This window comes from Lithobates pipiens, unplaced genomic scaffold (assembly GCF_037356315.1).
Source record: "Lithobates pipiens isolate NorthernLeopardFrog02 unplaced genomic scaffold, aLitPip1_a1.2 Scaffold_8, whole genome shotgun sequence".
Taxonomy (NCBI): domain Eukaryota; kingdom Metazoa; phylum Chordata; class Amphibia; order Anura; family Ranidae; genus Lithobates; species Lithobates pipiens.
The window spans coordinates 639,233,129-639,249,426 of record NW_027507903.1 but is presented as its reverse complement, the minus strand read 5'-3'; the positions used below and the strand labels follow the sequence as shown (position 1 = coordinate 639,249,426).

General features: G+C 44.5%; 1 protein-coding gene across 1 annotated transcript in view; it reads left to right on the top strand.

Moving 5' to 3' along the window:
* LOC143964152 (proteinase-activated receptor 1-like) overlaps positions 1–16,298 on the top strand; it is an 87,467-nt gene that overhangs the window by 36,615 nt on the left and 34,554 nt on the right. Inside the window, exon 2 of the mRNA XM_077473845.1 lies at positions 14,763–14,789. Within this exon, the coding sequence (XP_077329971.1) occupies positions 14,763–14,789 (27 nt within the window). The remainder of the gene's footprint in view (positions 1–14,762; positions 14,790–16,298) is intronic.

Genomic DNA, 16,298 nt, shown 5'->3' with positions numbered 1-16,298 from the left:
AGGACGAGCAGCTTCAAGGGCCATGAGGTTATCATTTTCAGGCAAGTCTGCATCTTGGCCAACTGGTTTGCGGAATGGCCACATAGTTTGCGGAATGTCTTTTCAAGAAATTGTGCAGAACACAGCAGGCAAGCACTATGTGATTGAGTTTATATTCAGCCATGTGGATAGGCGTTAAAAAAAGGTGGAACCGGCTGGCCAGTATTCCAAAAGTGTTCTCTACAACTCTTCTGACTCTGGCCAGCTGGAAATTAAAGATCCTCTGGTCCAGGGTGAGGGTCCTCATCGGGAAAGGCTGCGTCAGATGGTTTGCCAGGGCAAACGCCTCATCCGCGACTAAGAGCAAGTCCTTCCTGATTCTCCTCTGGGGGTGGCAAGCCCAGACTGCCACTCTGGAGACGCCAGTAGAATTCCGTCCGTGAGAACACTCCACCATCCGACATCCGGCCATTTTGCCCCACGTCCACATACAGGAAGTCATAGATCACTGACACCACTGCCAACATCACGATACTATTAAACCCCTTGTAATTATAATAGTACGACCCCAAGATGGGGGGGGGGGGGGGGCGATGCGGACCTGTTTCCCATCAATTGCACCTCCACAATTGGGAAGGTCCCAATGACTGGCAAAGTGGGAGGCCACAGTCTGCCATTCCTGTGGCGTTGAAGGACACTGTGGAGCGAAACAAGACAAAAAATTAGTAATTTTGCTAATCAACATTGCAAGCAGATTAGACACCAACATGTTTGGCCAAGATCAGTATAACATTTTGGGAAATTAGTATTTAAAGCCTAAAGTATAAGGTCCCCTTATCAGAGTCATCACCCCTCATCCCCCCATCTGATGGGCCCTTGCAAAAAATGAGGGGGGATATTTTGGAAAGGTAACCCTCTCCACTTGATTGAGAGCTGAATGCCTAAATAATGTGTGATACTTTGGGAAGCCCCTCCTTACTTACACTATTGGCAGCCCATCGGACAGGTAAGAAGTGTCATAATACCAAAAATAAAACAAAATGGAAGCACATTTTGACATTCTGCTATTACCTATCAAGATAATAATAGGGTAAAAAATAAAAAAATATAGCATTTGAAAGTATTGAGGCAGGCCCTTGCACTACATGCTTTGGTGAATTTGTTCATAAATGTGACCATAAAAAAGGTAGGTAGAGTGTGTATTGGGTTTGTTAAAGTCAACAGATATAGGATTGCTATCAGCTGACCTTGCAGTTGGGGGGAGGGGGGTTCCTAAGGAGTTTGGCCCAACCAAAAAAAAATGTCACTCTGCATGAATTGAAGCACACACACATAACATTTGTAGACATTTTAGGGGGTGTTTAGGGGAAAGCAATACTATGTAGCTGACAAAAGACATTGCTAAGTGACTAGACTATAGTTTTATGGGCCCAGAAGAGCATGGTGGGGAAGTTAGTGAGGCAAATATGCATGAGGACAAAGGGACAGAGCATATGAATTAGAGCATATTGCAATCATGGTAATAAGGGAATGAGGAAAGAAATCCAAGACATTAGCAAGCATTAAATACATAGAATGTGATATTAAAGGATAAAAGTTAGCTTCATGTAGTCCTTCTGCAGGACCTGAATGATGGCAGAACAGGTCTCTGAAATAATGATCCCCAGAGCCTGGGGAGAGATGCCTGTGGAGAACTTCAGGTCCTGAAGTCTTCTCCCTGTCGCCAAGTAGTGCAACGTGGCGATGAGCCTCTGCTCCGGAGTGATGGCTTGCCGCATGCAGGTATCCTGCCTGCTGATATAAGGGGTCAGCAAAGCCAGCAGACGGTGAAAAACGGGGTCCGTCATCCGGAGATAATTCCTGAAATCATCAGGATTATTCTCCCGGATCTCACGGAGCAAAGGCATATGTGAGAATTGGTCATGCTGGCGCAACCAATTCTTGGTCCACAAACGCCTCCTCGCCCTGTTCATGGACCGGGCCTGTGTGAAAGCTAACAGCCCAACACCAGGCCCCTGCACAGCACAAACTCTACGATGAGTATGTACACGAAACATGGTTTAAAACGGTCAGCTGGTCAGAACGGAAAACAGAAAGCATCGATAAACAGCACTGAAAGAACGACTTGAAAAGCAGAAGCAAGCAGACAATAAGCAATGCAAATCAAAGCGTACTATACCAAGATACCGTCCACAATGAGAAACAAATGCTTACTGACTACACGCACTGATAATCAGGTACGCAAAGACAAGCAGAAACTGAAGAGCAGTACCGAAATGAAGCACAAATCTGAAAAGCGCGAATCATCTCTCACCAAACTTCTACTAACACGCAATAAACACGAGATCAGCAGAAGGACGTGGTGCTGATCTTCCTAATTCTAGTGCCGTCGTACGCGGCTTACGTTCTTGGCAACCGAAACTTCCGGCAACTTAGTCCGACCGTGTGTATGCAACATCACTTCCAGACCTCTTCTGGAATAAATCCGTTGGAATTTATCCGACGGATTTGGTTGTTGGAATCTCCGACCTAGTGTACAAGGGCTAAGAGAGCCTTACGTGTCTGTTTGTCCGAGCATATAGGGAATATAAAGCGTGGTTTTAGTAAGCACAATTTATCTAGGCATTATGCTAAATATCACAATAAAAAATTGAAAGGGACATTATTTGTAGCCTTGGATAAACTCCAACCTCATTGAAGGGGTACAAATAAAATTAGAGCCATCTCTAGAATGGAAACCAAATGGATTTTTATTATGCAATCTTACATACCCAATGGTCTCAATGTCGAATGGGGCATTCATTGTTTTATTAATAATTCATAATATATTTTTTAAACTATATATTTTTTTCTTCCTCCTCTTCATTTGGATTTTATGGATTTTTTATATTCTAACTTTTACTTAATATTTTTGAGTTTAATATTATGATTGTAAACACAGTGTCTCCTCTTTCTTTTGTTCCCCCTCTGCTATGTACCATCAGCTCAGTTTGGATATCCTTTTTGGCCACAAGATGGCAGTAATACATTTTTTTGTGTCCCATTCATTCACATAGGATGCCACAAGTTAAAATGGTGTGCTTTCCATGTATCTATCTCCACACATAGAGTTGCCAGTACTCAAGATGGCGCCGCGTGACTATATAAAGTTAATTCATAATGACAGCGCCACTGGCCAATCCCCAGATGACGTCCTATTGTGACAAAACGTGTAGGGAGGAGCCTGTGGCGGCGATGTCATTACGTTTGATATCCAGAGATTGATGGGACTTAGTCGGTAGGTGGACAGAAGCCTGTGGAGACGCCGCAAATTCCGAGACTATTTGTTTACCAATACTCTGCTTGATGATGTTTTATCTTGTAAGTGCAATTCTTTTATTTTATTAAATCTTGTATAAAATACTACCCTATAGAATCCTTTTCTGCTTTTGTCTCATGAGCGAAACAGTTATTTCTTTAAGGGTGGAAGCCGATATAGCTTGCGGGGGAGTCCTGAATTTTTCCCCTAACGCTTGAAGAGACTATCTGTATGGTAGTCATTTACTGTTGGTTAAGCCCCATACACACTATCAGTTTTTCTGATAAGTTTTTCCTTCAGCTTTACCAAAACCATGTAGTGGAAGGGCCTGCCTGATTGCATACACATTGAAACTTCTAAGGTTTGACCTCATATTATATGGTTTTGGTAAATCTGAAGGAAAAACTCAGCAGAAAAACTGATAGTGTGTATGGGGCTTAAGAGGCTTTGATACGCACCTTGGTGCGATTCATCTTGGATTTGGGATCTTTTCACTGCTGTCGTGTTTGGAGCAACTTTTGCACTTTATGGTCTCGGTTTCATGTATTATATAGGGGTACATGATACCCCAATACTCATTCACATAGGGTGGGGGCCGGTATCTGGGGCCCCCTTATTAAAGGGGGCTCACGGATTCCAATAACCCCCCGTCCACAGACCCGACAACCAATGGCCAGGGTTGATGGGAAGAGGCCCTTGTCCTCATCAACATGGGGACAAGGTGCTTTGGGCTGGGGGCCTCAGGCCCCCCCTTCCCTGAAGCACCCCCCCATGTTGAGGGCACGCGGTCTGGTACAGCTCAGGAGTGGGGGGTCACTCACTCGCAGGGCTGGACTGGGACAGAAATTTGGCCCTGGACTTCATCCAGACCGGCCCACATTTTGAGTGTCCCATCAACACCCCCTTACATCAGAATGTCCCATTACCAGCCCCCTTACATCAGAGTGTCCCTTGAGCAGCCCCCTTACATCAGAGTGTCCCATCAGCACCCCCTTACATCAGAGTGTCCCATGAGCAGCCCCCTTACATCAGAGTGTCCCATGAGCAGCCCCCTTACATCACAGTGTCCCATGAGCAGCCCCCTTGCATCAGAGTGTCCCATGAGCAGCCCCCTTACATCAGAGTGTCCCATCAGCAGCCCCCTTACATCAGAGTGTCCCATCAGCACCCCCTTACATCAGAGTGTCCCTTCACCAGCCCCTTACATCAGAGTCTCCCATCACCAGCCCCCTTACGTCAGAGTCTCCCATCACCAGCCCCCTTACATCAGAGTCTCTCATCACCAGCCCCCTTACATCAGAGTGTCCCATCACCAGCCCCTTTACATCAGAGTCTCTCATCACCAGTCCCCTTACATCAGAGTGGCCCACTGAGCCATCGGCCCACCGGGAAACTCCTGGTAGACCTGATGGCCAGTACATGCCTGCTCGCTCGTCCCCACCCCCTGACCGACCAGGCTACGTTCTCGGATAAGGTTCTGATATGGACTTTAAGTCCATACCAGGTGACAGGGCCAGCGACGTGTCAATCTCGCTGATGGAAGTGGCGACATTGACCTCCTGTGCTAGTCCTGGCTACCTGGAGCCGCATTCAAAATGAACTGACTTTTCTCTGTGTGTGGGCAAGTCCTTTCATTTCAAAAGTCTGGCGGACCTCCACTGCAAAATCCGGCGGGTCGTCCGCCAGACTAAGTCTACCGGGCTGTCCGATCATGTGTACGTGGCATTAGAAGTTCAGACCTAGATATATCGGTCCTTTCCCTGTCAAAAGGCAGATCAATCCAGCAGCATACAAACTTTCACTTCCTGAAAATTACAAAATTCACCCTGTTTTCCATGTTTCTTTACTAAAAAGTGCAAGGTTAGAGCTTTTTCCTGGTTATGAGTCAGGTCCACCTGCACCTACTATAATCGACGGTAATGAGGAGTATGGGGTCAAAACAACTGTGAACTGTAGAAAAAGAAGAAACGTGGTCCAATTGTTAATTAGATGGAAATGTCTTGGGAACCAGAGTCCAAGCTACATGCCAAGAGATTGATACAGGCGTTCTTCCAGGCTCACCCTGAAAAGAAGTTACAGATGGGCATCCAGAGGTTGCCCATTGGTCGGGGCAATGTAAGAGAAGTCCGGTTGATTGATGCGCAATGGTGCACAGGTGTGTACACAGTGTGTGCGCCAAATATAGCATGTGCTGGTGCAAGCCCTGATGCACGCGGGTGTGAGCAGGCACACATTTCTGAGTGGTCTTTCAGCTTGTTCCTGTTTACCTATGTTTTTATCTGTTCCAGTCTCCCTGTGTTTGACCCGCCTTCACCTGAATCTTCCCTTGGACTTCCACCTGCCTTCCTGTGACCTCAGCTTGTGCTTGACCCTGCTCCTGCTTCATGCTTTTGTATCTCGCTGCCCGACTGCGTACCGAACCCGGCCTGTATCCTGTCTTAGCTTCTGCCTTACATTCCGGTATCTGCTCTGCTCGGCTGTTGATGACCCCCTGGCTTATGTTCCGACCATGCTTCCGCCTGGTCATCCAGGTTCTTGTTCTCTGTGCTTATCCGGTGATCTGTAACCATCGGGTTCCTGCCAAGGCCCAGCTGGTGCAACCTGCTACATCGGTCCTCATGCTACTCTGTGACCTTCACTCCCTGTCATCTCGACCAGGGGGTGCAAGAGAAGCCCTCTCTACAGCTCGATCTCCACCAAGTACATGACAACACCACTTGGATCCACCAATGAGACTGGCTACCTGTGTTATGGGGGGCTCTGTGTGTGTGCCCTGTTGCAGTGCCATAAATTGCCTCAGCTCCTGGGACTGACTACCTCTCTGGCCCTGGCCCCCGATTCACCATACCTTATCTCACTGAATTATCTATAAGCATTCATGACTGGTACATTTGCCTTTTCCTGTTATGTTTATGTTTAATACTACATGAGTTTAATCATACTTATCCTTCATAGATACTCTTGAACTTCTACTCCTGATGAATGTTTATACACAAAACACGTCGGACACTATAGGATGCAGATACATGCCTGCACCAGCATTTACTTCAGTTCACCATTTACATAAATCATGTTTATACTATTCCATATTACTTACTTCCATTGCAATGTGCCACCCATATGATGATTGTACATACTGTATATAAATTTACAGGGTTTATCTACCAACTTTTTTATAGTATGTGTTGCCAAGTCGATATATATTCATGTATCCTTGATGTTTATTGTACATGCAAATGTGTGTGTTTTATGCACATGATTTATACTTTTTGTACTATTTTTTATGTATTTTTACATCTTTGTATGTTATTAAATATGTTTTTCCATTCATTTCCTCCTCAATGTCATAAGTTTAATTTAAAGTCCCAAATTCCTCTTTTTTATATTACTTGAAAGCAGGATGGAGGCACATATCATATGTGCTTCATCTAAAGTCCCAAAATTCCCCCCTTTTTAATTATGGTAATATTGAAAATATGACTGATAATGCCAATAAACTGTCTTTTATTTAAGGATAACAATCACATGAAGCAATTTAATACATAGTTTTTTGGATCCTTTTAAAATCAGAATAACAGGGGGCGCATGCGTGGCGCTGAACGTGATGGCGGCTTGAAGAGATAGCTCCGTCTCGCCCGGAACTCTATCAGCGCCCTGGAGGGCTTATAATCGGTTTGGCACTTCACAACCTACACCCTCCAGGTCCCCTAATCACGGTGCATGCCGTCAAAGAAGAAGAAAACCCGCAGCGGGAGCCAACATACCTTAACTCACTATCTCCTGCGCACGAGGGATAGCGACGTGATGGCCCAAGATGGCGCGGAGCGGTGCGGTATCACCTCCTCCCCGCTCGCCTCACCACAAGTCTCCGCGGGCTCTCCTTTGCTCCGGCCCCAGGTAGGAGATAATAACTCTCTCTCAAAGGCGGATCTGGACGCCAGCCTGGAAGCTATGTACGACAGGCTGGCGTCCAAGTTTCAAACGGAGCTGCACAAGTCCTCGCAAGCCTTATCACAGGAGATTGCGGCCCTGGGTTCCAGGACGGACAGGCTGGAAAGCAAGCACGACGAACTTGCGCTCGCACACAATGATCTCAGCAGGGAACATGAAACCCTCGTTTCAACCGTTCTGACTATGCAGTCGCAAATCGAGGAGCTCGATAATAGGAATAGGCGCAATAACCTACGTCTCAGAGGGATCCCGGAATCGGAGACAGACCTGATACCCACTGTTATCCGCCTCTTTAAATCTCTCCTACCGGATCACGAATCGTCCTCCTTTACGTGCGATCGGATTCACCGAGCTCTCCGTCCGAAGCCTCCTGCAGACAAACCCCCACGGGACATTGTCTTGTGCATGAAAGACTTTCTAGTTAAAGAGGACATATTGCGTGCAGCAAGAAACAAACAGCGCATCCTTTTGGATGATGCTCTTATTCAAATTTTCCCGGATATTTCCCCAGCCACTTTGGAGAGAAGGAGGAACCTCAAGGATGTTACTTCTGCCCTGCAATCAGCCCGGATTCGCTACAGATGGGGGTTCCCCTTCAAGTTAGTGGTGCCTCACAATGGCAGCACCTACTCTGTCACTACGCTCCAGGAGGGCCAAGAACTCCTTGTCAAGCTGGGTCTCCTAAATGCAGCGGATCTTCACAGACCACCCTCCACCCCCAGACCAGCACCTATTTGGCAAACTCCACCCTCGCGGAGAGACAGAAGAAGGATTCGTTATGGAATCGGGGACCACAACGCTGACAGCCCACGTTAGTCAGAGCCATTTCTTTTTGGGTTCCCCCCCTGTTTTCTAACCCTGGCTACCCGCCTTTCACTTGAACTTTATGGCCACCATGACGGTATGCTCCCTAATCTACACATTGTTCCGGAAGGGCCTCTTTGTTGGTCTGCCACGGGTTTGAGCTGCTGCCTGCTTCCCCCACCCAGCAAATTTCCTGTTTTTTCCTTTTTTGTGGAATTCTTGGTGTTTTTACGCTTGTTCTGAGCTGGGTTCGAGACCCTGTAGTCTCGGTGTTCTTTATTTCTCCCGTTTTTGGGGTTATCAGGTAATTGGACGGTTCACCTTTTTTCCTTTTTTTTTTTTTTTTTTTTTTTCTCCTTTACTAGTTACCTGACCCTACTCCTTTTGGAACAGGCTAAGCCTGGGTACGTTCAATTTTCTGGATATGTTCCAGTTCCTTGACTCTTTTCGGCTTGTTTTTGTTTTTGATTTTTGTTTTTATTTTTCTCTCTTTTTTTTCTATTACCCTCCACTAGCGATGGTGGTTGCTTCTCTAATAATACAGACTGAATATGTTGGTTTTTTTCTATATTTTGTTTCACTGAGGGGAGGTGGTTTTCGGATGTTATCGGACGCAGTGGATGGCAGTGCCCCTGGTAATCTTATTTGGGCTTTTCACCCCACCCCCTTGTATCTGTTATTCTACTCCAATACTGGGGTTCTCTTAGCTAACCTCATCTTAGATCTTATCAATGGTAATTACATGCATATCTCATAATGTTCAGGGGTTTAACTCCCCTAATAAAAGGAGGAAGGCCTTTGACTTTTATAAGACGTTGGATGCCAAGGTTCTCCTCCTCCAAGAAACCCACTTTGCACGTAAATCTCACCCTAAATTTTTTCATAGGAATTATCCCCAAGCATTTTACACCCTTCATTCCTCCAAGTCCAGGGGGGCTGCCATCTTCTTGCACTCTTCCTTTCCTATGGACATTAAACGTGTGTATAAAGACGCAGAGAGTAGATATGTGATTATCCACGGGGTAGTATGTAATAGAGAATTGACTATTTCTAGTGTCTATGCTCCGAATGATGCACCAGCTACCTTCTTTAAGCAATTTTTTGATAAACTCTCCTCATTCCAATCTTCTCATTTAATCATAGGTGGGGACTTCAATCTGGTTGCGAATCCCACCCTGGATCGCTCTACTCACACACCTCTATCCAAGGCCTTCCCCAAATCCCTAAATTGTAATCTAGTAGAGTTTCAACTCTCTGATACCTGGCGAGCACATAATGTGGGTATTAAAGAATTCACATTTTACTCCCGCCCCCATAATAGCTCGGCGAGGTTGGATTATATCTTCACCTCACCCATTATACTGGCCAACTCAACCAAAGCGGTCATTCACCCCTGTGTTTGGTCTGACCATCACCTCACCTCCTTTTCCACCACATTTATCAAATTGGCCCCTACGCCACATTCCTGGAGGCTTAATGAAGCCCTGCTGTCTGATCCCTCTTTTATACCCCTTATCGAAGAGGCCATTGAAGACTATTTTAACTTTAATGCTCAACCCGATATTTTACCCTCAGTATTATGGGTGGCTCATAAAGCAGTCCTCAGAGGGAAGATTATTGAGGTTTCAACTATACGCAATAGGATGACCAATGGTAGAATTCTGACTCTCACGCGAGAACTGGACCAACTTTACAGGAATACGGCCGCCTTACATTTAGAATCCACTAGACGAGAAATAGATAGCAAGAGGCTAGAGTTGGACTCCTTGTTGTCCAACAAGGTGGAGAAGTCTTTTAGATGGGCAAGGGCTAAACACATCCTCTTAGACAATTCGGCATCCTCACCATTCGCACGAAAACTTAACCGCCTTTCCCGCCCTCCTCATATCTATAAGTTAAACAACAGAGAGGGACAACTTACATCCCACCCGAAAGAGGTCTTAGACATCTTTAGGAATTTCTATTCTTCCCTGTTAGCCCCTAACGCAGACATTGAGGCCCAGGCAGTGGATTCCTGGTTGGACACGATACCCCTTCCCACTCTATCTCAGTCACAGTCTGAACAACTTAATTCACCTGTTTCCACAACTGAAGTTTTGAACGTCATTAAATCCCTTAAATTGGGCTCAGCCCCTGGTCCAGATGGGTTTGCGGCAGTCTATTACAATAAATTTGCATCCCATTTAGCACCTAGACTTGCATGCCTGTTCAATTGGGTGATGCGTGGCGGCAGTTTCCCAGAAGAGATGTTGCTGGCAAACATGTCTTTGATACCTAAACCCGACAAAAATCATTCCCTCCCACAAAATTACAGGCCCATATCCGTTATGAATAATGACCTCAAAATTTTCAGTAGGATCCTTGCAGACAGGTTGGCTAAATTTATTCCCTGTCTTATCTCCCCATTCCAATCCGGCTTCATTCCCCACAGACTGATAACCGACAACATCCGTTTGGCCTCGGATATTATCCAAGATGCCAACTCTAACTCCCGTAGCTTACTTTTACTTAGTCTGGACATCCAAAAGGCCTTTGATAGTGTTGCCTGGCCCTACCTTACTTCAGTTTTGCAAAAAATGGGTTTTGGGGGAGAATTTTTGCATTCCTTCCACACCCTCTATAAGAATCCCATGACCAGAATCAAAATTCCTGGCTGCTGCTCTGATTTCTTCAATGTAGGTAGGGGCACGAGACAGGGTTGCCCCCTTTCCCCATTAATTTTTTGCCCTTGCCCTTGAGCCCCTAGCCATAGATATTCTGAATAACCCCGATATTTCTGGTTATAACAAAGGCCCCCTGTCATATAAGTTTTGTATGTATGCGGATGATGTCCTCATGTTCCTAACGAACCCTCTGCTCTCCCTTCCCAATTTATTTGCCTCCCTTTCAAAATTTGCGGAGATATCGGGGTTGACCATCAATATGTCTAAATCATCTGCCCTTCCTATAGGTATCCCCCCGTTAGATCTCTTACACCTCAAACAGTCCTTTCCCTTCCACTGGCCGGACTCATCTCTATCCTACTTGGGGATAGCACTCCCAGATCATTATAATAAATTATTCACGTCCAACTACCCACCCCTTGTCAAAAAAATTAAAATGACCCTGAAGATGTGGTCCAGACTTCATATATCCTTCATGGGCAGGATTACCGCTCTAAAGATGGTGGTGCTTCCTAGGCTCTTATATTTTTTTCGTTCTCTCCCTATTAGATTATCAAGGTCTTATCTTAATGATGTACAAGCTTCCCTCCTTCGCTTTGTTTGGCAAGATAAACCTCCTAGATTTTCAAAAGCTATATTGTACCGCTCCTCTAAAAAAGGGGGATTGGGGGTTCCACAGATATGGCTGTACTATGTGGCCAGCAGATTCTCGCAACAGGCTCAATGGAATATCAGGGCTTCCAGGGTTCCGTGGGTACAATTTGAACAAGAATCTGTAAAGCCCCTTTTTCTTCCGGGTATGATGTGGATCCCTCCTTTGGCCAACCACACTAAGTCCTATGGGAATATGCTTGTCTCGGATGGCATGCTCCTTTGGCATAGATATGAGCACGTTTATGGTTTGGTGTCTCGGGCTCCTGGTGGTGCCTCCTTTTTGGGGGACTCCAGGTTCCTGACTGCACACAACCACTTAAATGCTTTCCGTCTTTGGATAGAGTTGGGTCTTATATCCCTTAAGGACTTTATAGTAGATTCTAACTTCACCACATTCCAGGACCTACAAGTTAGATTTCAGATCCCCCACACGGAGTTTCTCCATTTTTTGCAACTTCGACATTTCTTTCTTCATCATTACCCAGGCCCCTACTCAACGCCCCCGACTTCTTTTGAGGAGATCTGTTATACAGCCCCTAGACAGAAGGGGTTGATCTCTTTGCTCTACCGGGGCCTTGAGGAGGTGACGGGTGGAAATGACCTGAAATATAGGGCCTCCTGGGAACAGGAACTTGGGGATCGGAGTGACTCAATTGACTGGGTGGAGTCCTGGCGCAATATGTGCCAATGCACGAAATCCCTGTCAGTAAGGGAAACTGCTATAAAAGTGATTACTAGGTGGTATTATACTCCCCTGCGGTTACATAAAATCTTCCCACAAGCTCCGAACAGTTGCTTTAGGGGCTGCCCCCATCCAGGCTCGTATACACACATCTTCTGGGACTGTGACCGGATACTGCCTATATGGCAACTTCTCTTTGATATAATTGATAAGTTGGCAGGCTCCCATATCACTTTAACACCACATCATGCTCTGTTGTTTCAATCCCCTCCAGATGTTCCCAAACCACTGAGAAAGTTGATTCATTCGATCTGCCTGGCCATGCTATGGTCAATTGCTTTCAACTGGAAGTCCCCCTCGCTTCCTCTCCCACAGGTCTTGTCTCGAGTAGATCTTATGATGCATTCTGAGAAAATTTACCACACTCTTCATGACACTATGCCTCTGTACGAGGCCAAATGGAATCCATGGTTTATATTTTGACTATCACACTGACCACGCTAGTCTCTCCTTCCCACTCTCCTTCTTTTTCGCTTTGTTTTTTCTTGTGTTCTTTTTTTTTTTTTTTTTCTTTCTTCCTTCTTTTCCATTCTATGTATCTACTTTCTTTTTGCTTATATTGTATCTCATGCTCATTATACTTCTGATTTAGTTGGATGTAACAATTAAAGCCCATGAGTCTGTCCCAGTTCCATGCAGAGTATTATTTTTGAAATATCTCTCTCACCATTGATTACATGTCATTTTGTTTACGGTAGTTGTTTATCACTATGTTATTTTGCTGTATTAACGATGGATATGTAATACTGCTGTTTGCACCCCCTTTCTTTTTCTTTGTATGGTTCTGCATGGGAATTTCCCGATACTCATTCTTTGTATTTCAGTTGAATCTTTTTCAATAAAACGTTTGAAAACATAAAATCAGAATAACAGAATTACCCTGGAATGTTTGGCCTTGGTACAGACACAGAAGGCGGCACACAGGTTAAAATTGCAATTAAAGGCTAATTTCCATAATTTGTGGCTTTTTAAATCACAATTGGTGTCTTATATAAATAGTTAATAAGTCTATTAGCCCTCACATGGATTCACTAAGCAGGCTAGGCACTGAGCCATGAGGAGGTAGAAAAAAACAGTCAAAAGACCTGCATAACAAGGTAATGAAGCTTTTCAAAGATGCAAAAAGATATTCAAGGCTTTGGATATCTTTTTATATGCCAGTCAGTACTGTTTAATCACTTATTAAGAAGTGAAAAAATGAGGTGCTCTTTTGATGCCAAGCCAAGGTCAGGTAGGCCAAGAAAGACTGCAGCCACAACTGGCGGAAGAATTGCTCAGGTTACAAAGAAAAACACACAGGTAACTTCAGGAGAAATACAGGGTGCTCTCCAAAAAGACAGTGTGGTTGTTTTTAAGGAGCACAATTCAACGATACTTGAACAAAAAAGAGCTGCATGGTTGAGCTACCAGAAGGAAACCTTTACTGGACCAATGCCACAAAAAAGCTAATGAGGCAAGCCAAGGTGTTGGGTATATTGTAATCAGGCTTTTTTGTGGAACTTGTACGGTAAAGGCTACACCATGTTTTTCCAGAGCAGCGTGTATTTCTCCAGAGGTTACCTGTGGGTTTCTCTTTGTATCCCAAACAGTTCCTATGGCAGTTGTTGAAATCTTTCTTGATCTACCTGACCTTGGGTTGGTATCAAGAGATCCCCAAATGTTCAACTTCTTTTTAAGTGATTGAACAGTACTGACTGGGATATTCAAGGCTTTGGGTATCTTTTATATAATTTTCCATCTTTTTAAAGTTTCATTACCTTGTTATGCAGGTCTTTTGATTGTTCTTTTCTACCTCCTCGTGGCTCAGTGTCTAGCCTGCTTAGTGCATCCATGTGAGAGCTAACACAAAGCCACAAATGTGGGAAATGAACCTTTAATTGCCATTTTAAACTGTGTGTGCCACCTTCTATGTCTTACCAAGGCCAAATATTCCAGGGTATATAAACTTTTGATCAGGGTTGTTTGGGTGATTTCTGTTATGATTTAAAAAGAATCTAAAAAACTATGTAATAATAAATGGCTTCATGTGATTGCTTAAATTCCTGAAATAAAAGAGAGTTTTTTGGCATGATCAGTCAACATTTTAATATTAATGCCAAAATTTCACAATTTGTCAAACTTTTGAGCACAACTGTATATACTGAATGGATGACAGTAGCGGTTTGGATTCATTCCTGTGACCTCATGTATGAAATCTTGGATTTTCCCTTATGAGCAATTTGACTCCCTGTAATTGGGGTCAATTAACTCTGGAGAGTGCATTGTGTGTCTGCATGCGGGTGGAGAGGAACACTTCCTGTACTCACTGAGGATGTTACTAACGTGTGGGAGCAATACATGGACTTCACAATTTATATGCATCTGTTATAATTTAAATGAAGATTTATGTGTTTATTCAGTATGGTGATATGTAATTTATGATATAAGAGTGCAGTTCTTTTGTTTCTTTTCAAGAGGACCTGTAATGTTATCATGGACAGGATTGGGATAAGAGGGCCTGTAATGTTATTATGGACAGGTTCGGGGTAAGGGGATTCTATACTGATCAATCAATTTACCCCTCATTGATAGAAAAATTATAATTAGAAACATTTAAAAAATGTGTAACAAAAACTGAAATGTAGGTTCGGATTTTATGATTGTCTAACACTTTACTCCCATACTTTTGCAGATGGTGAATCTACATTTGTCATCTCAGGTAAGATACTTATCATGCAATGCAATTTAATTTAAAAAATACTATCATGACTTCAAATATGTCCATCCAATTTGTTTGTTTTTTTTTTTTTCACAATTTCAACTGCCATCTATTAATAGATAATTAAGATGCATGTTTCAAAGTTAACCAAATGATCAAAGATAATGAAACCAAATAGATAGCTAGATTATAACGAGGGAGATAGACAGACAGACAATATATAGAAATACAAAGAAAGAGAAAGATACGGGCACTACCCATCAACCCAAAGAAACAAAAATTGCAGTGTTCCAAAAGAAGAACACTAAATGAGTTCTTCCTTTACATGAACTACTTTCCACCCCCCCCCCCCCATAGTACCCGTACCATGATGTACCAGTATGTCACTTAGTACATGCACACTGGCACACCCACTGGGGTAAAATAAAAACGTGTGAAAAATGAAATACCCGATTCCCCCTGTGACTGACGGATCCGATCCCACTCTCTGAGTGAGTGCTTCCGTCAGTATATCCCACTTCCTCCAATCTGACTATCAGAGAGATATATTCTCATAGCTGCATTGAATACAAGTCTAGCTGAAAATAGCTTGTAGAATCTTGAACCCTTTATTGGACAGAATATGGCCTTTTATACACATTTTACACAAGCGGGTAGATAACGAGGTACCAGATCCTCAGCTGGAGAAGTTTGTTGTAACTCCATAGATGCTGCTGGCAGAAAATCACATGTCCCTGTCAGTGTTGTGGGAGAAAGGCTGACTACCTCTTCTCTCAAGAAGGTCAAAGCCACTGTTGGTGTTGGGCAGAAGTTAGCAGATGCTGTTCCTTCCTTAACAAATGGTCCAGATCAGGTTTAAGCTTTGAGACCCCTGCAAGACCGAGCATAGCCTCTCTATTTTCTCACAGGTCCTCAAGGGTAGGTTCCCCTTTATCGCCAAACACAAAATGATCTGTAAGGCTCTCCCACAGCAATCCAGGGCCTCCAAAGTCATATCCCTCCGGAGAGCATTCTGTTGTCTCCCCTAAATATCGCTGCTCTGCATGCCATTGCAGAGCCTGATTGTCCAGCTCTATCTCCTGCTGGATCAGCCTGTCCAAATCAGTCACCCATTGCTCCTGGGGCCCTTCTCCCAGGAATGCCATCCGCAATGCCCATTGGTCACTGGCCCGTTGCTCTTGGGTTGGAAAGCACTTGCTCTGTTTTTTACCAGCGAGCTGGAGGGCTCCAATCCAGAGCTCCACACGAATTTGCTGCCTGTGCTCCAGGTATATATCCTCAGACACAGTCGTGGTGTATGCTGAAAGGACGATCCGCAGCAGCCCCAGGGACTCTGATGCCAGGTCCATATCTCCGCTGGGGTGACTTAAGTCTGCTATCCTGATCTTGGATACCGGCGGAGATTTGGATGTCCCAGACTGCAGGAAGCAACCCACTGCTTGCCACCAATGTGACGGAACATCCCCCACACTCCGATTAAGTGCTTCCGTCAGTATATCCCGCTTCCTC